This window comes from Microtus oregoni, unplaced genomic scaffold, assembly GCF_018167655.1.
Source record: "Microtus oregoni isolate MIOR12 unplaced genomic scaffold, Mior012 000101F_ref0000407, whole genome shotgun sequence".
NCBI lineage: Eukaryota > Metazoa > Chordata > Mammalia > Rodentia > Cricetidae > Microtus > Microtus oregoni.
The window spans coordinates 3429309-3456200 of NW_024544715.1; the positions used below are offsets into that span (position 1 = coordinate 3429309).

A 26892-nucleotide genomic window follows, 5' to 3' on the forward strand; every position below is an offset into this window, starting at 1 on the left:
CAGGGGCATCCTGGTCATTGTATTTTGTTTCAGTCACTCTCTTCACTTTGACAAGTCCACACTTACCTTGTCCTCAAGTCCCCTCCCAACCTTGAAATTTCCAGTTTAGCAGATACGTTTGCTTATTCTCTTATTCTCCAATACTTTCCTAATTTACTGATTCACCAATATTCCTCTTGTTTTAAAAAGCAAAACGTCCTAGAGTTTCTCAGAGTACTTGAGCCAACAGCTACTCTATTGTGAAGTTATTTATTAGAATATATCTTAGTGAGTGGATGGTGGCGAAGAGTGTCCAGCCACCTGCCTTGTGCCACGTTGCATTCTGATTTCTCTGAGCACTGGGAACATTTCTTGGTTTTGGAAAGGTGTAGTCACCTTAGAGTAGCTGTGTGTCACCCACCGTTAATCTCAAGTATAAAGCTTCATCTAAGACATAGCCTGCAAGAAGATGCTGTGTGGATTTCCGTACTGCACACGGGGTTTTCTTTGAAATGTGTGGCTGCAGTATTTTCCTTTGCTAATATATTTTGACATCTTCTTGTTGTAACCTGCTGTTCTCTTTAATTGTTTATTGTTATTAATTATATAGTGGTGGTGTAGTCGGCTGCTTAAGCCACTTGGCTGTAAAGAAATTCATTCATCATTATTGCTGTTGGAGCTACAGAAAATTGCAAGCATTCTGCCCAGAGATGAATGTTGTGTGCTCGCATCCAGTAAGATTTGGAACATGGACCCAGTCTTTCTGTCTGCTGCACTTCTCATCTGGGCTGGCAACACTTTTCTTTGCTCTGTCTCTGTTGTTGCTTTTGTTTTCTCTCTTTTGTTTTGTTTAGCTCTGTTGCATTAGTCCTTGGTGACCTGCCTCTCCAGGGGAGCGGCTGTGTTCTCAGCACTCTGCTCTTTGTTCCGTCTTCTCCCCATGTCCCTCCCTGTAAATTTTCCCTCTCAAGAGTCTCCTGGTCATAACACTCCTGCTTTCACAGCTTTGTTACGTATGCATCTCAATTTAAATTACTGGAGCTGGTTGGACATTATCTTGATCCCCTACCTTCCTGAGAAAGTGGGCATGACCCCCTTAAAAATAACAGGCAGTAGAGATCATATGTGCTTAGAATCTTCAGTCAGTAGGATGGATGGATGGATGGATGGATGGATGGATGGATGGATGGATGGAGTACAGTGCTAACCTCAGGCTGTGGTTTTACCCACATCTTGTTACTTTCTGACAGTTGCAGCTTCTTGAAATCTGAACATAATTTAGGATCCACAGCCCCACAGCTGCCTGCGCCGTGGACCAGCCAGACCAGTGTGCCCCTCTGCCTTCTGGCGGCATGACATTAAATTCCCACTAGTTAAGCTAACTTAAATTGAGCCTCCTTGAACCTTCCTAAATAAAACTAGTGGCCTTAATTACAGCCAGGCAATTTAAAGGTTATGGAGCTCTAACCAGTACCACAGTATATCACTTTAATAACGCAGAGGAAATTTTCTCTGAGGGGTGGCATCCTCTGATTAGGAGAATGCAAGTTTCACATTTCCAATAAACTGTTTTTAGAAATCTTACCGCGTTTATGGCACCATTACCTTCTTCTGTTTTTCAAGGCCAAGTTCCTGAGGTCACACCAAGAAAAGATAAAAGGATGCATATAAGATTGTGAGTTTTTACATTTACTGCTTCCTGGCTTCCTAACATTGCCTGCAAGTGGGAAGAGGCTGAATCCTTGGGCGTCAGAGAGGACCCCACACACAACTCGTGTCTGCAAGTGCCGTCACAGACACAATTTGTGGTTTGGGATAAATGTAGATTCTAAACACCGTAGTAAGCCAAAGGTTTCATCTCTGCATAAATAATCAAGCAGATAGTTTCTTATGAAATAGTTAGTCGTACAAAGATGATTAGCTTTAAAAATGAAGTAGAGACTGGAGACATAGCTCAGCAGTTAAGAGCACTTGCTGCTCTTCCAAAGGTTTTTAGTAACAATATGGTGGCTCACAACTGTCTGTAACTTCCGTTCTAGGGGATCTGCCCCCTTCTTACCTCCATGGATAAGGCATACATGTGGTATACATACATGCTTGCAGGAAAACAATCATTCATATCAAAGTAAGAGTAATTCAATATTTGGCACTGGGGAGATGGCTCAGCAGTTAAAGCATGTACTACTATTCCAGAGAGGACCAGAATTTGGTTTCCAGCTCCTCCATGACATGCATGAACATTCACCTGTTCTGCTTCAGCTAGTGCCTGTTCTCATGTTCACCTACCACAGATGCACATACATAAACATAGTTAAAAAATGATAAAGATTTAGTTTTAAGAATGCCCGACTATCTTTATTCCTAGACCTGCGGATAACATCACAGAAGCTGTTAAACCTCACCCCGTCTGTCTGTCTGATTTGTATTTCTTTTGCAGCTTTTTTCTTTCTTTTTTTTTTCATCATCAGCAGTAGCAGACTGCTTTCTAGCAAAGATAAACAGCTTTTCAGTGTTGGAGGCTTTTCCACATAGCTAGTGGCTTGGTGCCAAACAGCAGAAGATTTTTTTTTTTAAAGAAAGAAAAGCAAAGGCCCTGACCCTTGCCGAAAACTCAATCCTGCACTGCAGAAACATTCCTAATGCGGCCCATGTCTGGTCCACAGTTCCCATAGCTGGCCCACCACCATGTGGGTAGTGTTGACCGCTGCACCTCTTCACTCTCAAAGATGTTTCCCCCACCATTTAACATCCGGCAGGTTGCAATTAGTTTATGCTGCATGAACTATCCTCTTCCGATTTTACCAATGTATGTTTGGGTTGTTTTCTTGCTTTCTTCCTTCTTGTTGTTTTTTGTTTTGCTTTGCTTGAGTTCATTGCTTGAAGGTAAATTTACCTGTGCTGCTGCCAGTACAAGAAGACCAAGATGCGACGACTTTAATAGTTAGGTATTTGATGTAAAGCAAGAGAATCTGTGAGCTAAGTGCATGATAAATCTGTATGACTGTTTTAAGTAATTAAAAGAATGGAACCTTGTCATAAAAATATCAACTGTTTTAAAAAAAGTTTGTTTAGAGCCTGGAAGATAGTGAACTGTGTATCTTGTAAGCATGAAGACCTAAATTCAGTCTCTAGAACATGTGTGTTTTGCCAGGCGTGGTGGCAAACCCTTATAACCCCATCTCTGGAACATGTGTTTTACCAGGCGTGGTGGCACACCCTTATAACCTCATCCTTAGAACATGAGTTTTACCAGGCATGGTGGCACACCCTTATAACCTCATCCTTAGAACATGTGTTTTACCAGGCATGGTGGCACACCCTTATAACCTCATCCCTAGAACATGTGTTTTACCAGGCATGGTGGCACACCCCTGTGACTTCAGGGCTAGAAAGGTGAAACAGATCCCTGGGACTAGCAGGCCAGCCACCTTTACTCAGAAAGCTTTCAATTAGTCAAAGACCCTGTCTCAAAAAACAAGGTGCATGAAGTTCCTAAGGAACCCAAGGGTGACCCCTGGCTTCCACACACACACAAACACAAGTGCACACAGAGGCACAGACGTATACCTGCACCCATGCACCCAGAAACACATATGCCCATAATGCCCATACAAATGCACACCAAGAAAGAAAGAACGCTTGCTTGTATATCATGGTATACAGTTCAGAGATGTCTCCATGACCTGTGACAGAAGAGTTCTGTTTATGTGCTGCTCATGTACCCTGTGTGTACTCTGTGTATGATCCATGTGCTGTTCTGGGTTGTGGCATCCTCTTGCAGTCCTGCATCTTGCAGTATTGTATAAACTGGTGAATATTGCAACACAGCACCCAGAGCCGCCTTGGTTTGAAGGTGCCCTGGGCTGCCTGCCATTCAACTCTGCTAGGAAGGTGAAGTGCGTTCTTGAGTGATGAAGACTGTATTTCTGATCACACAGAACACACTACGCAAAATGCAAGTCATGGTTTTGAACTTGGCCTTGTGTAGTTGAGAGAGAGAGAGAGAAAGAGGGAGAGGGGATCAAAGAAGTACTCTAAGGGAAGGAGAAGCAATAAAGAAGTCCTTTCTAGTATCTTCTCAGTGGAAAATGGATCCCTTTTCTCATGGTGAAGACTCAGCCATGTTCTGTAGCAGGAAACAAGTTTCTGTGCAGACCTAGCAAGCTCCTTCCAAGCCTGACTTCTTCACCCCACTCCACCCTTGCACTTGGTTTGCACTGATGTTAGTTTTCTGTGTGTATGTGTGGGTGGGGCTGGCAGGTAGATGCACATGTGTGAGGGACCAGTGGGACCTGGAGCTGTCTGATTACTCTAGGCTAGCTGGCTGTTGAGCTCCAAGAATCTACCTGTCTCTACCTCCTTAGCTCTGGGATTAAAAGTACATGCTACCATAGCCAATGTTTTTTAAAGAATTTTTAAGCCCCCCCCACCCCCCCGTGTGTGGTGTCCACGAGAGTTCAGGTGCATGTGCCCACAGAGATCTGAAGGGTCAGGTCTCCCTGGAGCTCAGGTTGCAGGCCATTGTGATCCTCAGGACATGGGTACTAGAAACTGAACTTGGGTCCTCTGCAAGAGCAGTCAAGACTCCTAAACACAGAGCCACCTCTCCAGCCTTCGTGCCTGACTTCGAACCTGGGCTCTGGGGATTGAACTCAGGTCCTTGTGTCCTGCAGCAGACAGACTCAGGTCCTTGTGTCCTGCAGCAGACAGTGAGCCTTCTCCCAGCCCCACGCTTTACTAAGAAATATGTATTATCTTACTTGTTTACTTAAAAGTGCTTTCTCTTGGGTTGGGGCTCCCACAGAGTTTCACAGGAGCTTCTCCTGGTAACTTCTGTTGTTTAATAAAGCACTTAAGAGTGAAGGTCTCTTCTTTTAAGTCTCTTTGGCATCACCGTATGTTTTCACCAAGCCTTAAGCTGTGAGGTGCGTGTTTAGACTCATTAAAAGGAAAAGACATCACTAAAGGTGCCAGAGCATTGATCAGACTGGAGATTTACCTTAGTCAGTGTGCTTACCCCAGCCCCCACTTTTGCCAGACAGGGTTGCTGAGTCCTCGGGGCCAGAGGAAAGCCACCTTTTCAGTGTTTTATTGTTTATCGTTTAAACAACTTTCCAATGTTTTCCTGCTCCATGAGCATTCATTCACAGAGCCAGTGATAACAGCCAAAGCATTGGACGGTACTCCATCTCATAGCATCTAAAATCCCCCTGCCTGCCTGTCCCACCCCTGCCCACCTGGACCCCCTGCTGGTTTCCAAGCTGCTGATGTTTATGGGGCTCTAGGCAGCCCCTGGGCTCTTTAAAATCTGCTGGGTACTATGCAGCCTACCCCAGTTGAATCATTTCCTGATCCAGTCCTGCTGATAATGAGAAGTTCAAGACAGGAAACAAAAGTGTCAGTTCTAGTGGCTTTGCAGAGAAAGTCCAAAAACATTGCAACTTTTAGACTATTGGCAGAAAAAAAAATCGCCAGGACCTGGGTTACATGGAGACTTGCACCTCGCAGTCTCAGAATACTGTTGTAGCTCAGGCACAAGGTTTGCATAGATAACGTTTGGCTTTCTGTCAGATGGTGTGGCTTACGCACTTGTGCATAGAGGGTCACCACCTGGGTCACTGGTTGGTTGCTCACATTCTCAGGGCTCTTTCCTTTGTATTGTAAAATGTCTTAACCTTAATATCCCATGCCTCTCTCAGTGGTTTAAGAAGCCTGACAGAACCAAATATTGCCAATGAGGAAGCTTTCAGAAAGTACCCGTCAGTCTTCAGGCAATTTCATCTTCGTGTTAAATTCTTTCAGAGAATAAATAAGGCCAGAACTTTCTCGCTGATGTGGGGGGGGGGGTCCTACACTGTTTCATTCTCTCCAATTCTGCCTTACTCGGGGGCTTAATGACTAATCTACTGGCGGACTTTGCAGCCTAAGTTGTGTTCTCCATTGCCAAATTAGCACCTTGGTGTGTTTATGTTAGGGTTGTGAAATATGTGTCGTGTATAACGCAACAAATTACCATGGCCAGAATGCCGCGGACCTGAGAAAGAATGGGATGGCTGTGTGCATGGCAAATTGCAGGGCAGGCTGCCTATTTTTCTAGCCCTGGTTTCCAGGGTGAGCCAGTGTAGCCGAGGGCTGGGTTTGTCACGTATGCCTTTGCTTTGTTAGTCCTCAGACCCCTGGCTTATAAATGTGTGCTTGGAAATTAACTCAGGGAAGAAGCAAAGCAAAGCATGGCAGGGGCGGGAGTGGGTGTTGGGAATTGGTCCAGGGCATAGTTCTTGGGTTTAAAATATATATGTGTGTGTAAGCATAGAGTGGTATACACATTCAACTGGCGGACGAATTACAGCTGCAGGGCATCTGGTTCCTCTGCTTGGATTCTGAGGGTAGAGTTCACTCCCTGTCAGATCAGAGCTTTTTAAGGATGGCCCCTGTCACATGATGTGGGGCGGGGGTGGGCTTCGACTTATAGATTTCTGGAGCAGAGTCTAGGAGGACCCTTCTAGTCATTCTCGAGGGTAAATAGAAGGGGTTCTACTTATAAACCGTTAAAATCGTTCCCACTAATGGCCCTGGTGTTGATGAGATGATGTAGCAGGGGCCGCCAGTGATTTCTAAGATAACTGCATGTAGCTTACCTCCTGAACATTTGCTTGTACCTTCTCTGGATTTTTGTTCTTTATTGAGGGAAAGGGGTATAAGCATGGGACACATTGTCTGTAGGCTGCTGAGAGGATTGCCATTGTCTAAAGCTTGTGTTCAACTTGGTGGTCTCGGCTTGGGCATCTAAGTGGTGACTGTTGACTCTTTGCAGAGTGCAGCCGCCCTCCTGTCCTGTGGGTCCTGAGTTGATAGTGGACAGAGAAAGAACCAGCTGACTCTGGTTGAGACAGAACGAGTGTTCCCTGTGAGCACAAAGTTGGTCATAATTCATCACGTCTCTCGGGCAATGCACACCAATTACATATGCAGACTCCTTCCCTGAAACATTTAACACGGAAGTAAATATTTACATGAGTGTCAAACTCTCGTGTAGAGTTGATTCCTGTTTACATTTATGTCCATACTTACACAAAGATTAGCGAATGAAAATAATTGTCTTAACTCCCGTTCCTGTATGTGTGACATTATTTCTCAGTTATGCTGAAGCGTCCTCAGTCCTCCCTTGCAGTGGAAACCAGGACAGCTATTCATCAGCCTCTAGTATGTGCTCAGTAGGAGAAGGCCATGCTGACCTTTTATCCGTGTCACTGGGTACCCTCACAACTGCCAGAGTGAACGATTTGGGCATGCTGGGTGCATTCTGAAGCGAGCCAGGCTTAGAATGAACTCTTTGGCTGGTGGATTTGCACTCTGTGGTTTTCTTCTCCCTTTCCTTGCACTGATTTCTATTTTCATGTTTATGTGACCAGAACACTTCCAGCCCTAATGAGCAGCACTTGTGATTTTCTCTACTCCATCATATTGTTCATTTCCTATCAACCTTTTAGCTACAAAGATTCCAATGTTGCAATCAGTCTTTATTAGCAGAGCACGGAAAGATCTGTCCCTCCCCTCTACTCCTCCTTCTTCCCTCCCTGCTTCAGAGTAACATGCAGAGATAAAGTATACTCATTTTAGAAAATCTGGTGACTGTAGATAAGCAGAAATCATGGGCTGGAAGCATCTAGAAGTTTCATCCAAAGATCCCACCTACAACTCTTCATGTTTAAAAAAGGGCTGTGCTAGCCTATTATAGCCTTAATGAAATATTGTAATGGTTATTAAGTCAATTGACTCTGAATCTCTTTTTAATAAATGAGTCAGACTGTATTATCCAATTACTGTCAGCTGCTACCTTTCCAGGGAGGAAAAATGGTGATTTTGATTGAATTTTTAAGCTCTTTGGCACCTTTAAAAAAGAGGAAGCAAGGAGCAAGTTCTGGTTTCTGGACAGATCCCACTTGAAATTGAAATTGGAGGTGTTGATTGGACCGTGAGCAAGGAAATGGCCTTTAGTGCAGATGTAGCCCTCCATGGTGTGGGCTTTCAGTTCTTTAACAGTGAGACACTGCTGCAGACCACAAAGGGGGAAACAGTTCATGAGGGCAGATTCAGCAGGGTCTCTGGATGAAGCGACTTTTGAGATTCTCCTTATCAAGTTGTGCTGGCATTCTCTTATGGCTGTCCCTCCTGAGCTAGAAGGAAAACAAAGGGTTTAGCCAACAGTAGACATAGATGCTTGGGTCCCTGTTGTAGCCCCTGGGCTCTTATGTCAGAATTCTTGCTTCTCAGCTGCTGGCCCCTATTTAGAAAGATTGTGCAGACTTGAGGAAGCAGAGCCTAGCTATGAGAAACAGGACGCTGAGGACTTGGTCCTGGGGTTATCACATGCACTGCCTCCAGCTAGAGCCTCTACTTCCTGATTCCCCCCAAACAGAGCAAGCACATGGAACAAACTCCACAAAACAGCTGGAGCTCCAGCTGCCATGTCTTCTCCATGGTCTACTGTGCACCCCTAAAACCGTGGTCCTCCCTGAAGCTGCTTCTGCAGGCTCTCTGTCACAGTGGCAGCTGAGAAAGCTCTCTTGTCCACGATCCTTTTGTCATGGTCCTGTGCAAGAATGGGAAGAGCTCAGGGAAGGAGCAGAGGAGAGGATGGCCAGGGTTCCCACAGTCGGCCAGGGTGTCCTTTCAGGCTTACTATTAGCTGGATAGCAGTTGAGATGTCTTTCTCTCTTGCTCAAATGACTTGGAGATGCATTTAGGGGGGGGGGGGTCTCACTGTTTAACCTACAAATAGAAGACAATTATACTTGTATTGTTTTTCAATATTGTAATGTGCTTTAAAACTATAAAAATAGCTCTGAAAAATGCTTGATATGATATGGTATGATTGGTATCCCACAAACAAAGGGTAGAATCTTTGAAAAATAAGTCTTGCTAATAATGCATAAGTAACTCCATGGCTGTCACCATTCTTGATTCATTTAACTAAATTTAAATCATTTAACTTTTGGGGTACTGCTTTACTCTGAGTTGAAAATGGGGAAAATGGGTGAGGACATTTTCCTTACACTCATAAAGCATATTTTATTCACTTTTTTATTATTTTACATACAAAATGTGTGTAATCAAAAAGGAGAGTGTCACATTAAAAAGCCTCTTAAGTTAAATAATTCCGTTTATGTACATATAGCAGTCAGCCACTGTCCCCAAGGAAAGACATCAGCAAAACTCATCATGTGACTTAACAGTCTGTTAACCCAAGAACTCAGAATAACTGTGTTCACAGATACACCAGGTGGCTATACCTTGGTTCTCAAAACAAAAAGTAGGGAAAGTGAAAGTATATTAATTGCTATTTTTCTTGTTTGCAAATATTGAGCACAGTGTGGAAAAGCAAAAAAAAAAAACTTTTAGATGGTGTTTTGAAATTAAAACTATTTAGTATCTTCTTACTATTCAAAATAAAGTTATACAATATTTAGGAAATTTTAAAAATTGACATATTTCAGGTGATCCGATTCTCTGCATAAATAGTGTTTCTTATGTCTCCTAATGAATCTGGGAAATTTCTGGTGACTTTAGGATTTAAGAGAAAAGAACAGACTTAAAAAAAAAAAAGAACAATTGATCTTCTATAATCCCTGAAGCTTTTCGTGTAACCCCTTGTCGTGTCGGTCGGCACAATTAGACTTCTCCTTACACATAATTATAATCAAGGAGTTTGCTGTGCCACCCAGATCCAGAGTGAGCTCTGTCTCCTGTGAAATGTGTATTGTACTAGGGGCTTAATTAGTGCTTTGCTGTCTCCTGTACAAATGCCTGTCCTCCACTTCGGAAGACTCACACCTATGTGAGAAGAAAGATTAGGAATACAAATAGAGCAATTTCGCTCCTAGTTAGCTAATAATTCACTTTGTAATTGAACCTTTGTATTGTCAGATCCCAACTGGTGAAGCACCTATGCAGGAATTTGCCTTTGAATTGAGGAAATGCCTTTGGAGTTGAGATTTGCTGTTCCCAGGGTGTAAAGATAGCCAACACGCCTGATCTTAGCGTGTCTGACAGAGATCTTAGGAATATCTCTAACCTTTGCAAACAGAAGGTAGGCGTGTGACGTAGAAAGGGCGGAAGCTGGCGTGCCGCCTCTTGCTTGCTCTCCTAGCAGATCATCCTGGGGATAGCGGTGTGTATTATGTCTAGGCCTGTCTAGGTCACGAACCCTGAGACCAACCTGAGGCTGAGTGGTCTGTATTTGCAGACATGTTTGCAGCTCGGGAAATGCAGTAAGCTGTGTCATTCACCAAGTTGTTAGCTTTAGTGAGGGGACTGCTGTCTAGCTAGATCGTCAGCCAATCAGAATCTTTCTTCTGCCATCTTGTGAATAGCCAATGATCTAGAACTTGTCAGAAGTGAGCCTGGATCACAGAAAAGTGGGAACGAGGCAGGTAGACAGGTAGGAGCCAGGGGCAAGACCGAGACTGTCAAGCAAAGTTAAGGGATCACTGACCTGGGGTTGAATATGATGGGCTAGGAATGCAAAGCAGAGAAGCAAACGCGGATAAAGCACCATACAAATTAATCGTTCAGAATTGCCAGAGCATCTCGTAGCAGCAGAAGTCTGTACTAGAGGAAGACCAAGAAAACCTGTGGTCAGGGGCAGAAGCAGCTTTACGGTCTTCTGGGCAAAGCAGAGGAGCAAGAAGCCATTCCACTTTCCTATCCCTTCCATTGTTTAGGCCTTTGGAAATATCTAGAACTCATGAAATCCTAATCATTAGAGTAGAAACCTTGTTATCAATACACTAAAAATCTCAAGGTAAAATATGATTTGTGATTATTGGTTTTTAAATTTTAAATGTTTTAAATTGCTATTAACTCAATAATAACATAAGATGGCCAGAAAGTGTACCTACTGCCCCATGCTTAGGGGTCAGGTATATTTTGGGTGGTGTAGCTATACAGAACTCCATATTTATGTTTGGTGGGAGCGGGAGCTTGCAGTGAGAGGCAATCTTGGTCTGTCGTAGACACACGGTTTCACCTTTTCTGTCATGTCTTCTCCACAGATGAAGGACTGAATCACGAGTGCAAACTCTGCAGCCAGACCTTCGACTCCCCTGCCAAACTTCAGTGCCACCTGATAGAGCATAGCTTTGAAGGGATGGGAGGCACCTTCAAGTGCCCTGTCTGTTTCACAGGTAAGACACTTCCTAAAGTAAAATCAGCCTGTGTGTGCTCTGACCCCGCCGCGTCCTTCCTCCCAACCGTACTTCCCACTGCTTGGCCTTTTACCGAGCGACTCCAGTTCAATTTGGGGGAAGATGTTTGATTTCTGCTGATTAGCATTATTGATTGCAGTCTGCTTTAGAGACTGAGCCGGTGGGAAGGTTAACTGTCAGGATGAACAAATGGCATTTCAAGTTCTTGCCCAAGTTTACACTTTTCCACTTGGAAAATGACGTCCACGTTGGGTTCACTCTGCTTCCTCACGATGTTAAAAGGTTACCAAGGCCAGACTGCTTTTCAGTCCTCGGTGTTCAACTAAAATTGTGGTCCTGGTGTTCCACATGTTTTTTTTGTTTTTTGTTTTTTTGTTTTTTTTTTTCGAGACAGGGTTTCTCTGTGGCTTTGGAGCCTGTCCTGGAACTAGCTCTGTAGACCAGGCTGGTCTCGAACTCACAGAGATCCGCCTACCTCTGCCTCCCGAGTGCTGAGATTAAAGGCGTGCCCCACCCCCACCCGGCCTGGTGTTCCACATGTATGTGACCTCAACCTGGAGAGTTTTTATATCATCTTCATGAAAAGCAGTGTGTTGTGTGTAACTGAAATACTCCCAGACTTCTTTGAACTAGTAAACACATTAAGCGAGATGATTATTTCTTGTGAGATTGTATTTTAAAAGTTAATAGAACTATACAATTTTATGAAAGCATTATTCAATGTTACAATGGCACAGTTGTCAGATCTCTCTCTCTCTCTCTCTCTCTCTCTCACACACACACACACACACACACACACACACACACACAATCAGAATTCATTATTGGAAGCCCATGAAAGCTGAAGTATGATCACATATTTATACTCCTGCCCCAAGAAGGTCATGGCTACTTTAAAACTCCTCAGTGATTATTTTGCATGTGTCTGGGACTCGGAAGAATGTATACGTAGACACAGAGCTATAGATATCTTGCCCTCAAAAGTAACTTCTTTGTTTGCAGAGCAAAATCACAGGCATTGATTCACCTTCACTGAATCCAATCTATAGATTTATGTTCTGTAATGAAATAGAAAAACGGGGCCACACCCATTCACACCCCTTGCTAGTCACACCTTAAGTATGTGTTGATGACTGTGCCTTTAACAAGGGCTTTCATGCTCCCACTCCATCTGTTAATCTTTCCATCTCTTTTGTTTACTCTCCCAATGTTTTTATTTTATTAAAGCTACTGTTACACTCTCACTATGAATATGAATCATAAGATACAAAGAATCAAGAACCCAGGTCCTTTGTCCAGGTACAAATAAGGATGAATCCTAATAAGGATTCATCAAAGAATACTGGATCAAGTCTCCACAATTAAACGTTATAATGAAATAGTTCTTTCATGTTGTAGCTGGAGCCTCATAAAACATAAGGAGCTATATGGACATAAGTTGAAAACCTGAATAAAATTCCCATTTTTGTTGCTTTTGTTGTTGTTGTTGTTTTTGAGCTAAGTAAGGAAACAAACCGCATCAAGAGCAGTCTGTGTTTCTGTACAGACAGATGTGATTGTTTTATTGTATCTTGAAGTCATCTGGAAATAACAGTTAGGGAAAAGAAAACCTTCCTTCCGATATAAAGCATGTTAGGTGTGAAAGGACAGCTGAGAGGTGTTTTTCAGGTAATGAGAAATGTGATTAAAATGTATGACTCACAAGAACAATACTGTAATATTATAGGTTGTCTGGCAATTAGAATAATTTTAATGATCAGAGTGGAGTCAAAGTCAAATGGCAGCATCTTTAATAAGTCCTTTCCATGCCTATACAGATTAATATTGTAGATGCAAACTTTTTTAGGTCACAGTGCACCAGGCATCCATCAGAAGTCAGCTCTGCCAACCCAAACAGCGCCTCTGGCATATACAATTTAATTATTAATAGTATGTCTCCTAGGTAAACTGTTACACAGTCTTAGGGCCTTGTTTTGTAGTCATTAAAATTGAACATGTTTATATTATTGAAACCCTTGCATTCCGTGTGTAGGCCGAGTTGATCTTAAAGTATCCAAAGAGAATTTACCTGCCGTTCTGCTGCACATTTATAGACAGTGCCCCAGAGTAGCTGGGGGATATGATTTTTTAGCATTAACACATTTAAATGGAGAACTGTTTGCCAGCTATAACTTTAGGCAAATGCAATAAACAGGGTTTGGGCAGCCATGATTTCTTAACCTGTAGGTTGCTGCAACGTTGGAGTCATTTCCTATGAGACAGAGCTGTGTATTTGACAGTTGTCGGCTTTTATTTTCAAAGATTTATAGGGGAGCAGGGCTTCCTTAAAGCACTGCTTTCGAGTCTTTGGCTTGAATTGGGTGCTGGGTGGAGCGCATCCTGACAAAGGCCAGAGACCCAGCCATGAGCAACTGTGTTCCTGCTCTCCCCAAATGTCAGGACCCAGTCCTGCCCAGGAGGTATGCCAGGCATTCTCCCTGCTACCCCTGCATGGTGGGTCATCAGCTCAGAACACAGCGAGCTAACAGTCACCCACCTCCATTCTCTTTGTTATTTCAGTGTTTGTCCAGGCCAACAAGTTGCAGCAGCATATATTCTCTGCCCATGGACAAGAGGACAAGATCTATGACTGCACGCAGTGTCCACAGAAGTTTTTCTTCCAGACAGAGCTGCAGGTAATAGCCTCCTGAGAAAGCTGGGACTGAACCCACTTGTTACTCTCACAGGGCATTTTAGCTGTGGGTTCAGAATCTCACTTACTCTGGGCTTCTAGAATGCTTTTGTGTTTTTGGAGGCAAAAAGAAAATTAGAGACCAGATTAATAGACACCAAAATAATTTTGCCTCTGGCTGCTGTCAATCATTTAAAAAAAAAAAGGCAAGAAGAGGCCTATAATTGGACCTTCTGACCCAGCGTGAAGGACGTGGGGTCTGGTGGACCGGACTGCAGGATCATTCAGCGCACTTGCCGGAGTTCATTCTCCCAAGTCTTGTTTTATTCATGCTGTCTTCCCACTGGGAGTCATGCTGGATGGATGTCCAGTCATTGTTGTCCAGAGGCTGAACACTGGAAAAGCAAGGACAGGGTGGGGAATAATGAAAGAAATTATATTCTTGTTTTGTCCAGGATGTATTTGTTCCACATTGGGCAACTGAGTAATTACTGCTGAAACCACAGCTTTTGGGTTGAAATCAGAGCACCCCAAGGTGTTGGCTTGGGCCTTTGAGGTACCCTTTACTAGACATGTAACTGATCTTGGTCTATGACTTCCCTGAACCTCAGATACAAAGAAAAAGAACAAACTTCACACTCACAGGTTCTTACAAGGCAAAAGTAAAATTATAGGTATAAATATAAGGTATAAAACGTGCGTGTTTGGTTTCTTGGGTGACTCTCAAGAATAGTAGCTAAAAATAAGAATCGAGTCCAGGGACTGCAGATGTTGCTCAACAGTGGAGTAATTGCTGTCATGCACAAGGCATTGGGTTAACCCTGGCATCACGGAAAAGTGGGGCAAGGAAAACAAGATTCAGAGAGTGCGATGACACGTGCCAGCAATCCCAGGATCACAAGTTCAAGGCCAGCCCCACAAACAGGAAATATGAGGTCACAAAGACACTCTACCTCAAGAAAACAAAAAAAAAGGAAGAGAAACAAAGACAAAGAAACCTGGATTCTATTCCAGAATTGTCACTTCAAAGAGGAGCATGGCTCTTTCATTGCCTTTTGTTTCTTAAAGGGGAAAAGGAAAAGAAAAAAGGAGTAAGATCTGGACTATCCCCATGAGGAATTTCCTTAAATCTTGCTTTTCCTATGGGAAAAGTGGGGCTGCACTTGAACTCTTAGTTTATGAACATCACTGACACTACTCATTGGCTTGCAATGGGTGTGTTTGGATTTTGCACCCGGAGCCAAGACCAAGTAACACAGAGATAGCCTGCTCTTACCCACACACCTCCTGCCACCTCTAGGGTATCTTTCTGCCCCGGGGAGGGGAGTGGGTTTGGTGGTGCAAGACTTAGAGGAGCCATAGATCAGAATAGAGAACCTGCAGTTTTTTTACTCGGTTATTATTCTAAACAACTAAGTTAGATGGCATTTAGGAGGTAAATGAAGCCACTGAATTACACCATTGGCCATGAAGGAAAACTAAAGTTGCTATTTAACATTTTGTTATTTCTAAGTGCTGGATCCCATCACGTATGCCCGCCAACAAGTATAGAAAATAGTCCAAGTTGTACTTGTATCAGACTAAAGTAACATTACCTTCCTTCGTGGGGAAAAATCCTGGTTTAATTGCAACATGTGTTAAAGAGTAAATCATATGAGGCACGGTCTTTATGCCTCTGTACAGATGAAAACACTCAATTGTTCTGTTGATTAGCATGTAAAATTTGAAATAGAATGAAGTAGCAGCTTAGGATGAAAGTTGTAGACATTGCATAGGGACTGAAACCTATCCAACATCTAAATGCTTGCACCAGACTTTTAGTTTGGTACTTTGTGGGCACATTCCAAGCTGGCACATTTTCGGTGTCTTTCACAGAGAGCTCAGCACTGTGATGGTAGAGACCTGTGACCCAACAGATCAGACTTAGTTAGACACATCCTTCCAATGCGAGAGGCTTCATGGAGCATGTGGTCTTCACTTTCTTTCAGTATTTTTCTCCACCTCTCTGATCCTGGGAAGCCTTGAGCAGCTCAGAAGTTTCTTGAAGAACCTTAAAGAGTTTTGGTTTATGTGGGGATCCATCTATTGTAGTTCATTAATTTCCGTAACTTCCAGATTGTAGCCTCTTGAGGTGAGCAGGGTGTTTACAAATGCTGGAATGAAATAGTTTTGATCTTTCAGACAACTCACGAGCATCTAGATGACCAAGCTAGAGGTAGACATTCTAGGATGCACTGCTCTCTCTGCTGCCCTGAATCTCTGTGGCCTCATGAAGTCAGAGCTCTCTTAAGACACATCTGATTCATTCACTCTGACTCGCATGTGAGCCAGAGCTGTGGAACATGCATGCTTGTCTTGACATCTGTACCAACACTCAACCTCTGTGGCCACGACTTCTTAAATAAGAACAGCACTGATGGCTACTGAGGGTAATTGTTGCAAAGCTGAGATGAAATACTGACTTCAATTCATTACTTTGGAAATCTATAATCCAGCCATGGGAATATCTAAAAATCTGTTTTCTAAAATGCTCAGTAATAGCAGTGGCTCCAGTTTCAGCAACACTGGGTGAAAATGCATCAAAAGTTGACTTTTTCTAGTTTTAACAGTACCTTCACAGTTACGTTTTGACCCAAGAAGTCTGTGTACTTATTCTTTCAGTACCCATAGTACCTTAAAAAGTGAAGATTATGTGTTTTTTAAAATATCAATTAATTTCCTGTATAGAAAATAAGAAAACAGAGTTCTTTTGTTTGCAAGGATGAAGGAGAATTGAACCGAAATTAAGATGACAATAGAAAATACTGTCACAAAAATAACAGAATTTATCATCCACTATCCTTTGGACCTTGATATGTTAAAAATGTATTTTAAGCCACTTGAACTCACCTACTTTTTCATACCATTAAAGTTTAGAAAGGACATTGCACAGGAGTACATGAAATTAAATCCCCAAGAACTGCAATTATATAAGCTATCTTAAAGCATTCAAATTATCTGCCTCTTACTTCAGGGTCAAAATAATGGGGTAAGCATAGAACAAACATTCTAAACTGCTCAGGTGCACCACTGTGGAATAGCCTTTAATGGCGCAGAGATGATCTTCTGACTTCCTTTACTATTTCACAGTTAAAACATGAAAGCAGCTTTTGTGGACAGCCATTTACTTGTTGGATATAAAATTTACCTCCATGTATGTGCTTATACATGTATATATTATTGTGTGTATGTGTGGATATATGGGTAGACTTACAGAGGAAGCAATGTTAAGGAAAGTTATCACGGGTTTTTTTGTTTGGTTGCTTGGTTGGATTTTCTCTGTAGCTTTGGTGCCTGTCCTGAAACGTGCTTCAAAATCACAGAGATCTGCCTGTTTCTGCCTCCCGAGTACTGGGATTAAAGGTGTGCTCCACCACCACCTGGCAAGTTATCATGTTTTTGTGTGAGAGTGCAGTTATATAGACATGGATGCATATAAGTACACATATATATGGGGTGTGTACTTTCACTTACATTACATACAACACCAATCCAAATTTAAGAAATCCCTCCGATGCTGTTCCTCTTCAGAGGACTGAGCACGCGGTTTTAGTCTATGAGCATCTTCAGTTGTCACTGTGTCTTTCTGTGAAATACTCCATGTGGGACAAAGGAGCACGCACTGTGTGTTAGTGTGCAGCCCTCATCTTCAGTCGACCCTGTAATCTTGCTGACCCAGAGTCTGGAGATGAAGGTATAGAGTGCTTCATTCTTCCTGGGATATTACCTTTGCATTTTCCAGGAGCGCTCACGTCCACCCACATGCACAGACTTTTGTGGGGAAACCTGATATATTAGCCAAGGCATGTGGCAGGAAGGGAAAGGTATTTGGGAATAAAAGCCCATTATTTCAACAAATAGAACTTTATGTTATTTGGAAAATAAATGGATGTGTTCAGGGTTTCACATGTTTCCCTAATAGACTGCAGGGTTTTTTAAAGCAGAATTTATGGGGCTAGAGATCTGGTTCCACTCTTACGGGTTGTTACTGCTCTTGTAAGAGGACTTGAGTTTGGTTCTCAGCACCCATGTCAGGTAGCTCACAACCTCCTATATAGCTCCCACTTCAGGAAATTTGATGTCCTCTTTTGGCCTTCACATATAAATGTGTGCACGTGGAGTTGCTGGGCATGTGCATACACGTGCAAATAAATGATGTAGTAAAATAAGTCTTCAAGGCAGAATATAGGGCTGCTGCCTTAAGAGGGCATGATGTGGTCGAGAGCCATACCCTTCGATGCACATTTGTATCCAAAGTGGTGTGTGCCGTGGTGAGCATTTTAGGAAGCTGTCAAACGGGCCTTCTTTCTCACCGCAATCCTTCTTCCAGGCACCACTCTGGCACAGCTGCGCCTGAGTAGCAGCGTTAGAGCCTGCCTCTCCCTCTGCACTCTGAGGGAGTCGGCCATCATGGAGGGGTTAGTGGAGGTAGGGAAGTTCTTGTAGTGTGGTAGAACAGATTGGCCTAGCTGAGCGTCGACTCCTGTGTGGCAAAGGCAGGGTGTGCACAAGGAGAATACAGCAGTCACCTGGTATGTGGGCGGGGAACGCCCCTGCAGGGTGTGATTTGCCCTCAAGTCGCTTTCCCAGCTTGTCACCTGATTTTGATGAATATCTTTCATGCCACAGTTTTACTAGTGCTTGAGTTTTATGGTCACATTTCTGAGAGAAAAAATGAATTGCTGTGTATAAGAAGGAGCACACAAGACAACAGCACGGTATTGAAACGTGCCTCTCTGGGTCCCTTGCTACCTGATTCTCAGTTGACATTTCAGTACAGGTGCTTCAATTATGTGCTTCAGAGTATTAAATTATGTGTATTGGGGCATTTCGGAGTCTTTGTCAATAAGTACACTAGGCCCAGTGATGTTATTAGGTTGGGGGGGTGATACATAATTCTGTATCTTACATGTACCATGATGCCACTCATGCTGTGAGTTACCAAAAGCAATTCAAAGTATGTTTACAGTCATCTTTCAAAGATATGATATAGATAAATCATTCTTATATGAGATGCTATCTAATCTATTGTTAGAATGATTCCAGCAGAGGGCGTTGTACTCTCCAGCCCGAAAGTCCTGGGAGGTACCTTCCTTGGGGTGGTAGGAAGACATCAGACCGTCATTGAACAGTGCTTCCCTGGCATCCGGCATTTCTAGTGCTGACCCAAGAAAACAAAATCAAGATTGGCCATTTTCTGGAAATAAAATCTCTCTCCTAGAGATCAGAAACTTCCTCAGGTTTCCTAGTTCTCTGGCAGGAGTTTTCAGTCCTGCTTTGAGTGATTGTTAGGCATAGCCTCTATTCACAATTGCCACACATCTTGTAGGTCTTATTTTACCTTTTTAGCATATGACTGTACAAGTATATGTACAAGCTGGCTTCCAGGAGTCTTATTTCAAAGCCCTGTGCCTACTCCCTCCAATTAAGTCTAAGAAAAGGGAGTTTTGTTTTGTTTTTCCTTCATTGCGTCTTCATAGTTAGCAAGGAGGAAACAGGGTTGGACTGAAGAAAACTTTATTCAGGTTGTAGTCAAGTTTTCCTTCACCTGAGCCTAAAATCTCTCCGTAAACAGGGAGGCTGGAAACAGTTTGCAGCCAATCTGTATAGAACACTTGTAAAGCTGTTCTGACCACCAAGCCCGTCTCCTCACAGCTCTCCTGTATATTTCAAGTGGTTAGTTTTTATTTCTCACAGACATGAAAGTTTTTGTCATTATCCCTATTCAAACCATAAAAGCCACAATCCCAACCTGCCTTGCCCACTCTCGGAGGGCGTTCCTTTGCAGCCCCAGATGGAGATTTGCCCCTACTCTGTCTGGACCTGACCCCTTGGGAGGACAATCTGTGAAGATGTAACACTCCTCCCCTTCCTGCTATTCTGGCCTGCACCCCTTGGCGCGACAGTTCTTTAACACCCAGAGCCTCTGCATAGCTACTAGTCAGCCCTTAAACGTATCAGGAAGACGCCACGGTTTGCGAGAGTATAAATTGTGTCAAATGAGTGCATGATTCTGGAACTGGCCCATTACATACATCGCTTCATTTCTTTGCTTTGTGGGCCTGTGGGGCTTTGGAAGCAAACTGGTACCAGGGCAACTTCCACTTAATTTGCTCAGTGGTTAAATTGATCTATCTCTTTTATTTGATCGGATCTCCAGGAAGCAAATCATTTGCATTGATTTATTGATTGGTGCTGTGTTTTCACCATTAGTTTTGATCACTTTCAGCTGTTAATATTGGATAATTCAATCAGGATTGATTGGCCTTACCAGTGAAGGCAGAAAGTTAATCAGGTCAGACGCAAAAATGGGGCACAGGTAATCTAACCTTGGTGTGACTGTTACCTTACTATCTATCCGCCCCTGCCGTGAATGCGAGGGATTTTCCAGGCTAAAGGGGGAGTTTGCAGGGATCTCACACTCGCCGTGCATCATAAGGTGAGGTCGTTTTATTTTGCCTGTACTGAAACTACATCTAGAAATTAACAAGCATGCAGAAAGGTAAGTGTGATTGTCACAAGGAACTCATTTGGACTAAAAGCATTTTCAATTACCCATTTTGTCCCGACAAATGTCTAATCTGTGTGTGCACGCTTGGAGGCACAACCTGGGTCACCCATTTCTAAGTCTGGCCCTGACTGCTCCACCGTGTGTCCTGGTAGTGAGACGTCCAAGAACCAAGTGGTTAATGTGACCAGAATCAGGGCAGCCGGGGTAATTGCAGTAAGTAGCAAACATTTTATTTGCATCTGAATAGTTTCTACTACTCTCCCCCTAGCTCAGTTTTCAAAAATTCTCCATCCATTAATTTCTTGATGTTCATATTGATGGCTGCACTTCACTATTAAAAAAGGGAGCACCACCTCTCCATTCTAGGGCCCGCTTCCTCCTCCAGCAGCGCTGTTGTAAGCAAGCTGCCATTCCATTATTTTTTGTCTGGCCCAGAGCTGACGACAGATGGCCATCTCTGAACTGCCATCAGCCCGACTTTATGGCGCATCCAGCTAGGGCGTACAGACAGCGCTGCGGCCAGTTCTGCCGCTTCCTCCCTCCCCACCCCCTGGAAGTGTTTGTCACCTCTGCCACATTCTGCCTTGGCTGGGCCTTTCTGGCCCTGTAGTCTTCTTCTGCGTTGCCAAGGCAGCCTGCTGCCACAGCGCCAGAAGATCTGCCTCCGTTAGAAACAAGAGACTGTAGACACAGTTATTTTCCAAACAGGGGCTTCTGCCTGGGCACCTTTATAGTCAGGTCCATTGGAGCAAGCTGAAAACCCAACTTCTAGAACACCCTGTGCTCCAGACAGACTCGTGGAATTCCTGTTTTAGATGTTTACTCTACACGTGGGTTGACGCCTCACATTAGCACAGACTAAGTGCCAAAAATAGACCCTTGATGTTTGCAAACTTTCCTCTGACTATTGGAAAACACCACATCTAGACCCAACTGTTGTGACAATTAGGGAAAGAGAGATGACAATCACAGACTTTAACTATCAATCCCCTGAAATGAGCAGAGAATTTAGACCGGCATCTTCTGGATCCCTCGAGGTGATGATCTTCGCACTGCCGCCCAGCAATGAGCTGTTGTGAGCGTTTGGAGGAAGATTGATAGGCTTCCCTTGATCGGGTTTGCTAAGGCAAGGCAGCTTCAGAGCCAGACGTGTATTTTGAGGGGACTTCACATTTGTACCCTTTATTGTTATATTTGCAGCGAATCTACAGCTCGTAACAGGCTGTGCCCTGCAGCTATGAAGGAGTAAGTTCCCCTTATTGGAGGGAAATCGGTGTTCTGTAAAAGCCTGAGATGGGGTGGGTGAGATGAATGGCGCTTAAAAGCCCTGCTCGCGGTGCTGTCGTTTGGAGCAACAACTCTGGAGCTCTAAACGACAGTGAAAAGCAGAGGAAAGGAGTCCTTTTTCTAACGCAGAGAAATTTCACACTGCCTGAAATAACCCGTCTCCTTCATTGATTACTTCCCTGGATAGGCTCGGGGAGCATTAGGAGGTGGGCGCAGCTTCTGAATAGAGGAGAGCCTGCAAAGGTGAGGCACCTTCTCTGCCTCCCGTCGGGGCCAGGGGCGGGGGCTGTCATCCTCTTCCTTGCACAGTCCCCTCCCCTCCTGCATGGATGTAAGTCCTTGGCCATGCCAGCAGAGCTCATCATCTTTCCCCAGAAACCTGATTTCACCATCAAAGGCTTCCTGTTCTACATGAGCAAAACCCGATTTTATAATTGACCACCCTACACCCTGGGTGCATTGGCTAAGCTCGTGTGCCATCTACACATATAAAAGGTGACTCGTGCCATTAAATATCATCAGTATGCTGGACGATGCTTTGAGTTTATAAGGGTGAAAGGTCACTGTGCCGGAAAATAGAACAGTACATTTGCTGTGAGACAGGCACCAAGACCTCGTTCCGTACTCAGTTATAATTCATGATGCTACTGGTGGGAAGGCCTTTTCCCTCTGTGGAGTTAAGGCATCTCCAGTGAAGCCTGCTGAGAGCACCCTACGTCCCCACCACCATCTGTGCACTCACTTCCGAGGAAGGAGAGAGAGAGAGAGAGAGAGAGAGAGAGAGAGAGAGAGAGAGAGAAAACACTTCCTGTACTTCCCTCCCCTCCCTCACATGCTATCTCCTGGTGTTCTCCAAAACAGAACAGGGCTCTTACCCGACTAAACAGAGAGGTGGGCAGGATGACCTGGTGAATGTCTCATTTAGAAAATATTAGTCAGAAAACAGAGAAGCAGTAATGCCTTAAGACCATGGCTGACTCGGCCGGAAATGTGCTGTCAATCAGCATCTAGTAAGAGGTGACCCTGGAAACCTGGGAGCCCAGAGATGCAGTACATACAGGCAGCCAGCACAAACCAAGTTCATCCTCTTCCCAAGCAGCCTTCATTGTCGGCAGTGGACCTGACTGAGTCCATGACTCTGAGAATCGCCCCCTGCTCTCCCCATGGATTTGAACCAGCTGCTGGCATGAATGCCGCCCATGCTTACACACAGAGCCTGTCTGTGGTGGCATGCCACCCCTTCCTGAGGTCTGGCACAGACTACATTGGGACTTCCTGGGCCTCAATTCAAAGAATGTCACTGAAATAGCTGTGGTGAGCAAAGAACTGTAAACTGTGTTTTGAGGTGGCCAGAGCAGAGAAGCCCTGACCAGCAGGCCATGCGTGCACACGTCCCCTCTCTCCGTGCTTTCTGGGAAGCCCAGAGGTAATGAGACAGGAGAGGACATCTGAACCTAGAACTGCTTGTTGCTCGGCAGTCCCAGATTCATCTGCAATGCTTCCTGATCGTGTGCCATCAACATGATCCACTGATACTGTCCCCTTCAAAGGGTCTGGAAGAGCAGCATCTGATTTAACGGATAGGATGCCATAGGGGACCAACTGTGCTATAGATTCCAGAATGCTTTTAGGAAGCTCAGACCCCAGCTAATTTCAGAGGCTTTGGAAGGGCCATGACAAGGTCAGAGGTCACCCAGGGGCCTCCTTGAATGTAATTGGCTGGCTATCCCGTTCTGCCATCCGGGTGTGTCTGTCACCTCCTTCACCCTCCCGAGGAAAAAGTCGGGCAGGAGTGGCTGGGCTCGCCAGCCAGGTTTTCTTGGGTGAAAGATCACTTTGAGATGACACGGCCGAGTAGTCAGCCTGAATTCCTGGTTGGTATTTTATTAATTTTGCACCAAGATAAATCCTGAAATTCTGACAAACTCCATGACAGGTGAAATTCCTTCTTGCAGAATCTTCTCAGCGAGAGGCTGCTCATTTCGTTCTGTTCCGAGGCAGGCAACAGGAGGGCAGCTTTATAATCAGCCCTCAAAGGACCCCCAGCCGCCCCAGAGTCTCGGACTGATTGAATAACTCCTGGGCCTCTTCCCCTAGGCCTCCATCAGCGGGGGTCCTGTGGAAAGCAATCTCCCGCAGACTGGCACTGAAGTGAGCTTTAAACCGCCATTTTCTGCTCTCCAGAGGAGCCTGGAGTACTAAAAGATAGATGGACTGCAGATATTTTATGAGAAACTGTCAGAAGAAGAGCAGAGTAAATGTTTTTTTCTTCTTCTTTGAGTCACACACTACATCACTGTTGAATTCTTCCAGCCTCCTTTTACATTTAAAGTAAGAAATTAATTGGTTGCTAACCTTTCATTCCCTTTTCCCTCTTCTTCCTTGTCTTCCTCCTCCTAGGGTTTTTTTTTTCCTTAAATATTCACACAGAGGCCCTTTGCTTAACCACAGTTGTAGAAAATCAGTACCATTTGCAATGAAATATTTATAATGACAGAATGAAAAATTGGATTCATTTTCTGGACTGCAGCCGAATGAACGGTCTGCAACTTTGCACTAGCATCGTCTCCTATCCATCCTTGGTCCTTCCAGGGAAACATACCCCGTGTGCACTTACCTATGTTCAGGAGGGCGCCTACCAAAGCAGAGAGGAGTGTGTTTGTGCTAGCACGGCTACACAGGGAAGTGGGGTAGACGTGGCCCACAAAGGAGAGCAGAAGGTAGGAAGAGCAGCAAGAAGTTTACAGGATTAGGGAAACGATGGGGCCCAAACTGTGTAGCACAATGTGAGTAACAATCCGCCCAGATGTCTTAGCTTGGGGCAGATTTCCATGGGACCAAGGGACATGGATAGACAGCACCTAGCTGTCCTTTTTTTTTTTCTTTCCTATTTAGGGTTGGCTGAGACCTCACCTCTCCAGTGACCCTCTTACCTCGGGCTGCTTGCTCACAGATTTGGGGTCGAGCCTTGCATTTTTTCCCTCAGATCAGAGACAAAGGGCTTTGTTAGGATAACCCAGGGTCGCCTGAGAGCCTGCCGAACCTGTGCCAACCTGAGTGGGAAACAGGTGCCATTCACTCTGCCTTCAGGATCCCATTCGATGTTAGCTAGGAGCCCAGTAAGTGAATCGCCGTCTCCAGAATGTCTTTTCTGCTCACACAGTGTGGGGTCACTTCACTGTCTTCATCTGGGGAACCCATCCCGGCTTCCAGCTTAGCCCCCTAATCTTAACCTTGAATTCATTCTCCCGTTGGAACACCGGGCTTAATTAGCTATCAGAGTTTCGTTTTGATGGTTTCCACAACTGAAAACAGTGTCTACTGCCTTCCAAACTACCGCTGAATAAAACGGCTGTGAATTTAGAGCTTCAGGGTTTCAGGCCCTAAATTTGCCTCATCACGCCTCAATGGCTCCACAAGATCAATAATCCATATTTTATTACAAAATAAAGGCTGTCTGTAATTGAATTAGCTCCCTCACCCCACCTGACTCGCCCTGGTTCACTCGTGGAGAGGATGGAGAGAATGCCCGCATGCTATTTGGATGGAGAGGAGCTGGAGAGTTTGTGCCAGGATTTCTTTTCCCAGGGGTGGCCTGACTCACAGCTCACGTATGTATGGATGACAGCTCTGAGTGTTTACATCCATCTGTCCTACAGCCATGGGTCCTACTGACATGGGTCTCCTACAATAGGTCTTGCTTCTGACCAAGACCCAGGTGTCCACTCTAAAGTTCTGAAAGGAAGTGAGCTGGTCTTTGTTTGAGGATTTGTTTTTTTCTTTTCTTTTCTTTTCTTTTCTTTAACGATCCTTGCAGAAGTGTAAGTTGTATTTTCCCCAAGGCCAGTTCCTCCTATCTATCCATGGACTGTCATTTGGAGGTTTTCTGAATGCTTACTCTATCCTCTTTGAAGCAAAATTTAGCACCAGTTTAACACTGAACAGGAAAAGAGAGGTGCCGTTCATTATTGGATTCTCAGGACAAGGCTGTGGTCTGACTTGTGTGCCCTTCCATAGTCTCAAAAGGTTGCAGGCTCCAGCAAGCGGTGAGATTTGCCTTTACATTGCATTTCATATATACATCCATGATTTTGCAAAATCTGCTGACAGTTCCGCTATAACATAGGCTGCCTTGTAGCTGTGGAACGCAGCCTGGAGATATTTCATTGTAGTGTTTCCTAGAGTATCTGATTCACAGAGAAAAGAGTCTTTCTTAAGCGTGTGCGTCTTAGGACGCTAGTGCCTTTTTTTTCCAGCACCATGCATGGATGCAGAAATCTGTTACCCCTTAACTCTTATTATTGCATTTTTTTCTTCTTCTTCAGTGCCAGGGTTAAGGGGAAATCTTTTTTAACATTAGTTTTTGCAACAGCTTAAGCAAGTCTGAAATATAGACCCAAGTAAATGGAAGCTGTAATAGTGGAGTGTAGACCCAGTCCCCTCTCAGGCCGGGAAAGGAACATTGAGCAGTGTTCGTGTACTGCCAGCTGTATTTCTGCGTGTGACACAGCTTGCCCAACTGCTTGCAGTGATTTTCAGTGTTATTAGGCAGGCTCGCAAGAACAACGGCCTCCTGACAGAAGTAAAACGCCATGCGGCCCGAGTCTTTGGGGAAGGAAGGTTGCACGGGGAGCCCCAGCATCAGACGGAGAAGCACCCCAGCACAGACTTTATTTCAGTGCCTGGGCTCACAAATCCCTGGGTCTGCTTCTCCTCTTGTCCAGCGCCTTCTGTGCTATGGCTGGTTTGCGTTTGTGTTTGAAGTACCAGGCTGTTTAATGAAGTTATTCTTTTATAAATTTTGCAACAGCGAAGCAATCGCGAGGGCTTTAAATTAGAATAAGTGCCACTTCTGTGTGGCAGGCTCCTTTGAGGACTGATTAGAACGAGGCCTCCTGTTGCCTGGCCCTTTATGCGCGGCGGCGCGGCTCTGTGTACTGTTTACAGCTCACCTTTGAATTTGCCTAAGCGTGCACCGTCCTGCCGCCTGGCCCTCTGCTCGTTGAGACTGTCGTTCTTCCAGGATCATGTTAAATGCTTCACATTAAAGAGTGCCTTTTTTAATTATATCGCTTTATTGTAATGAATTCAAATTAACTTGGAGGAGCAAATTGTATAAGGATGTGAGGGGTATAGATTGCTCTCTCCATAGTTACAGCACACCTCTGTGTGGGGGGATTAAAGGGCTGTCTCTCTGG

General features: G+C 44.3%; 1 protein-coding gene across 1 annotated transcript in view; it reads left to right on the forward strand.

Annotated features, from left to right (window-relative positions):
• LOC121443169 (zinc finger protein 521) overlaps nucleotides 1-26892 on the forward strand; it is a 289056-nt gene that overhangs the window by 248776 nt on the left and 13388 nt on the right. The window contains exons 6-7 of the mRNA XM_041644846.1: nucleotides 11034-11165; nucleotides 13746-13861. Coding sequence (XP_041500780.1) covers nucleotides 11034-11165; nucleotides 13746-13861 — 248 coding nt within the window. The remainder of the gene's footprint in view (nucleotides 1-11033; nucleotides 11166-13745; nucleotides 13862-26892) is intronic.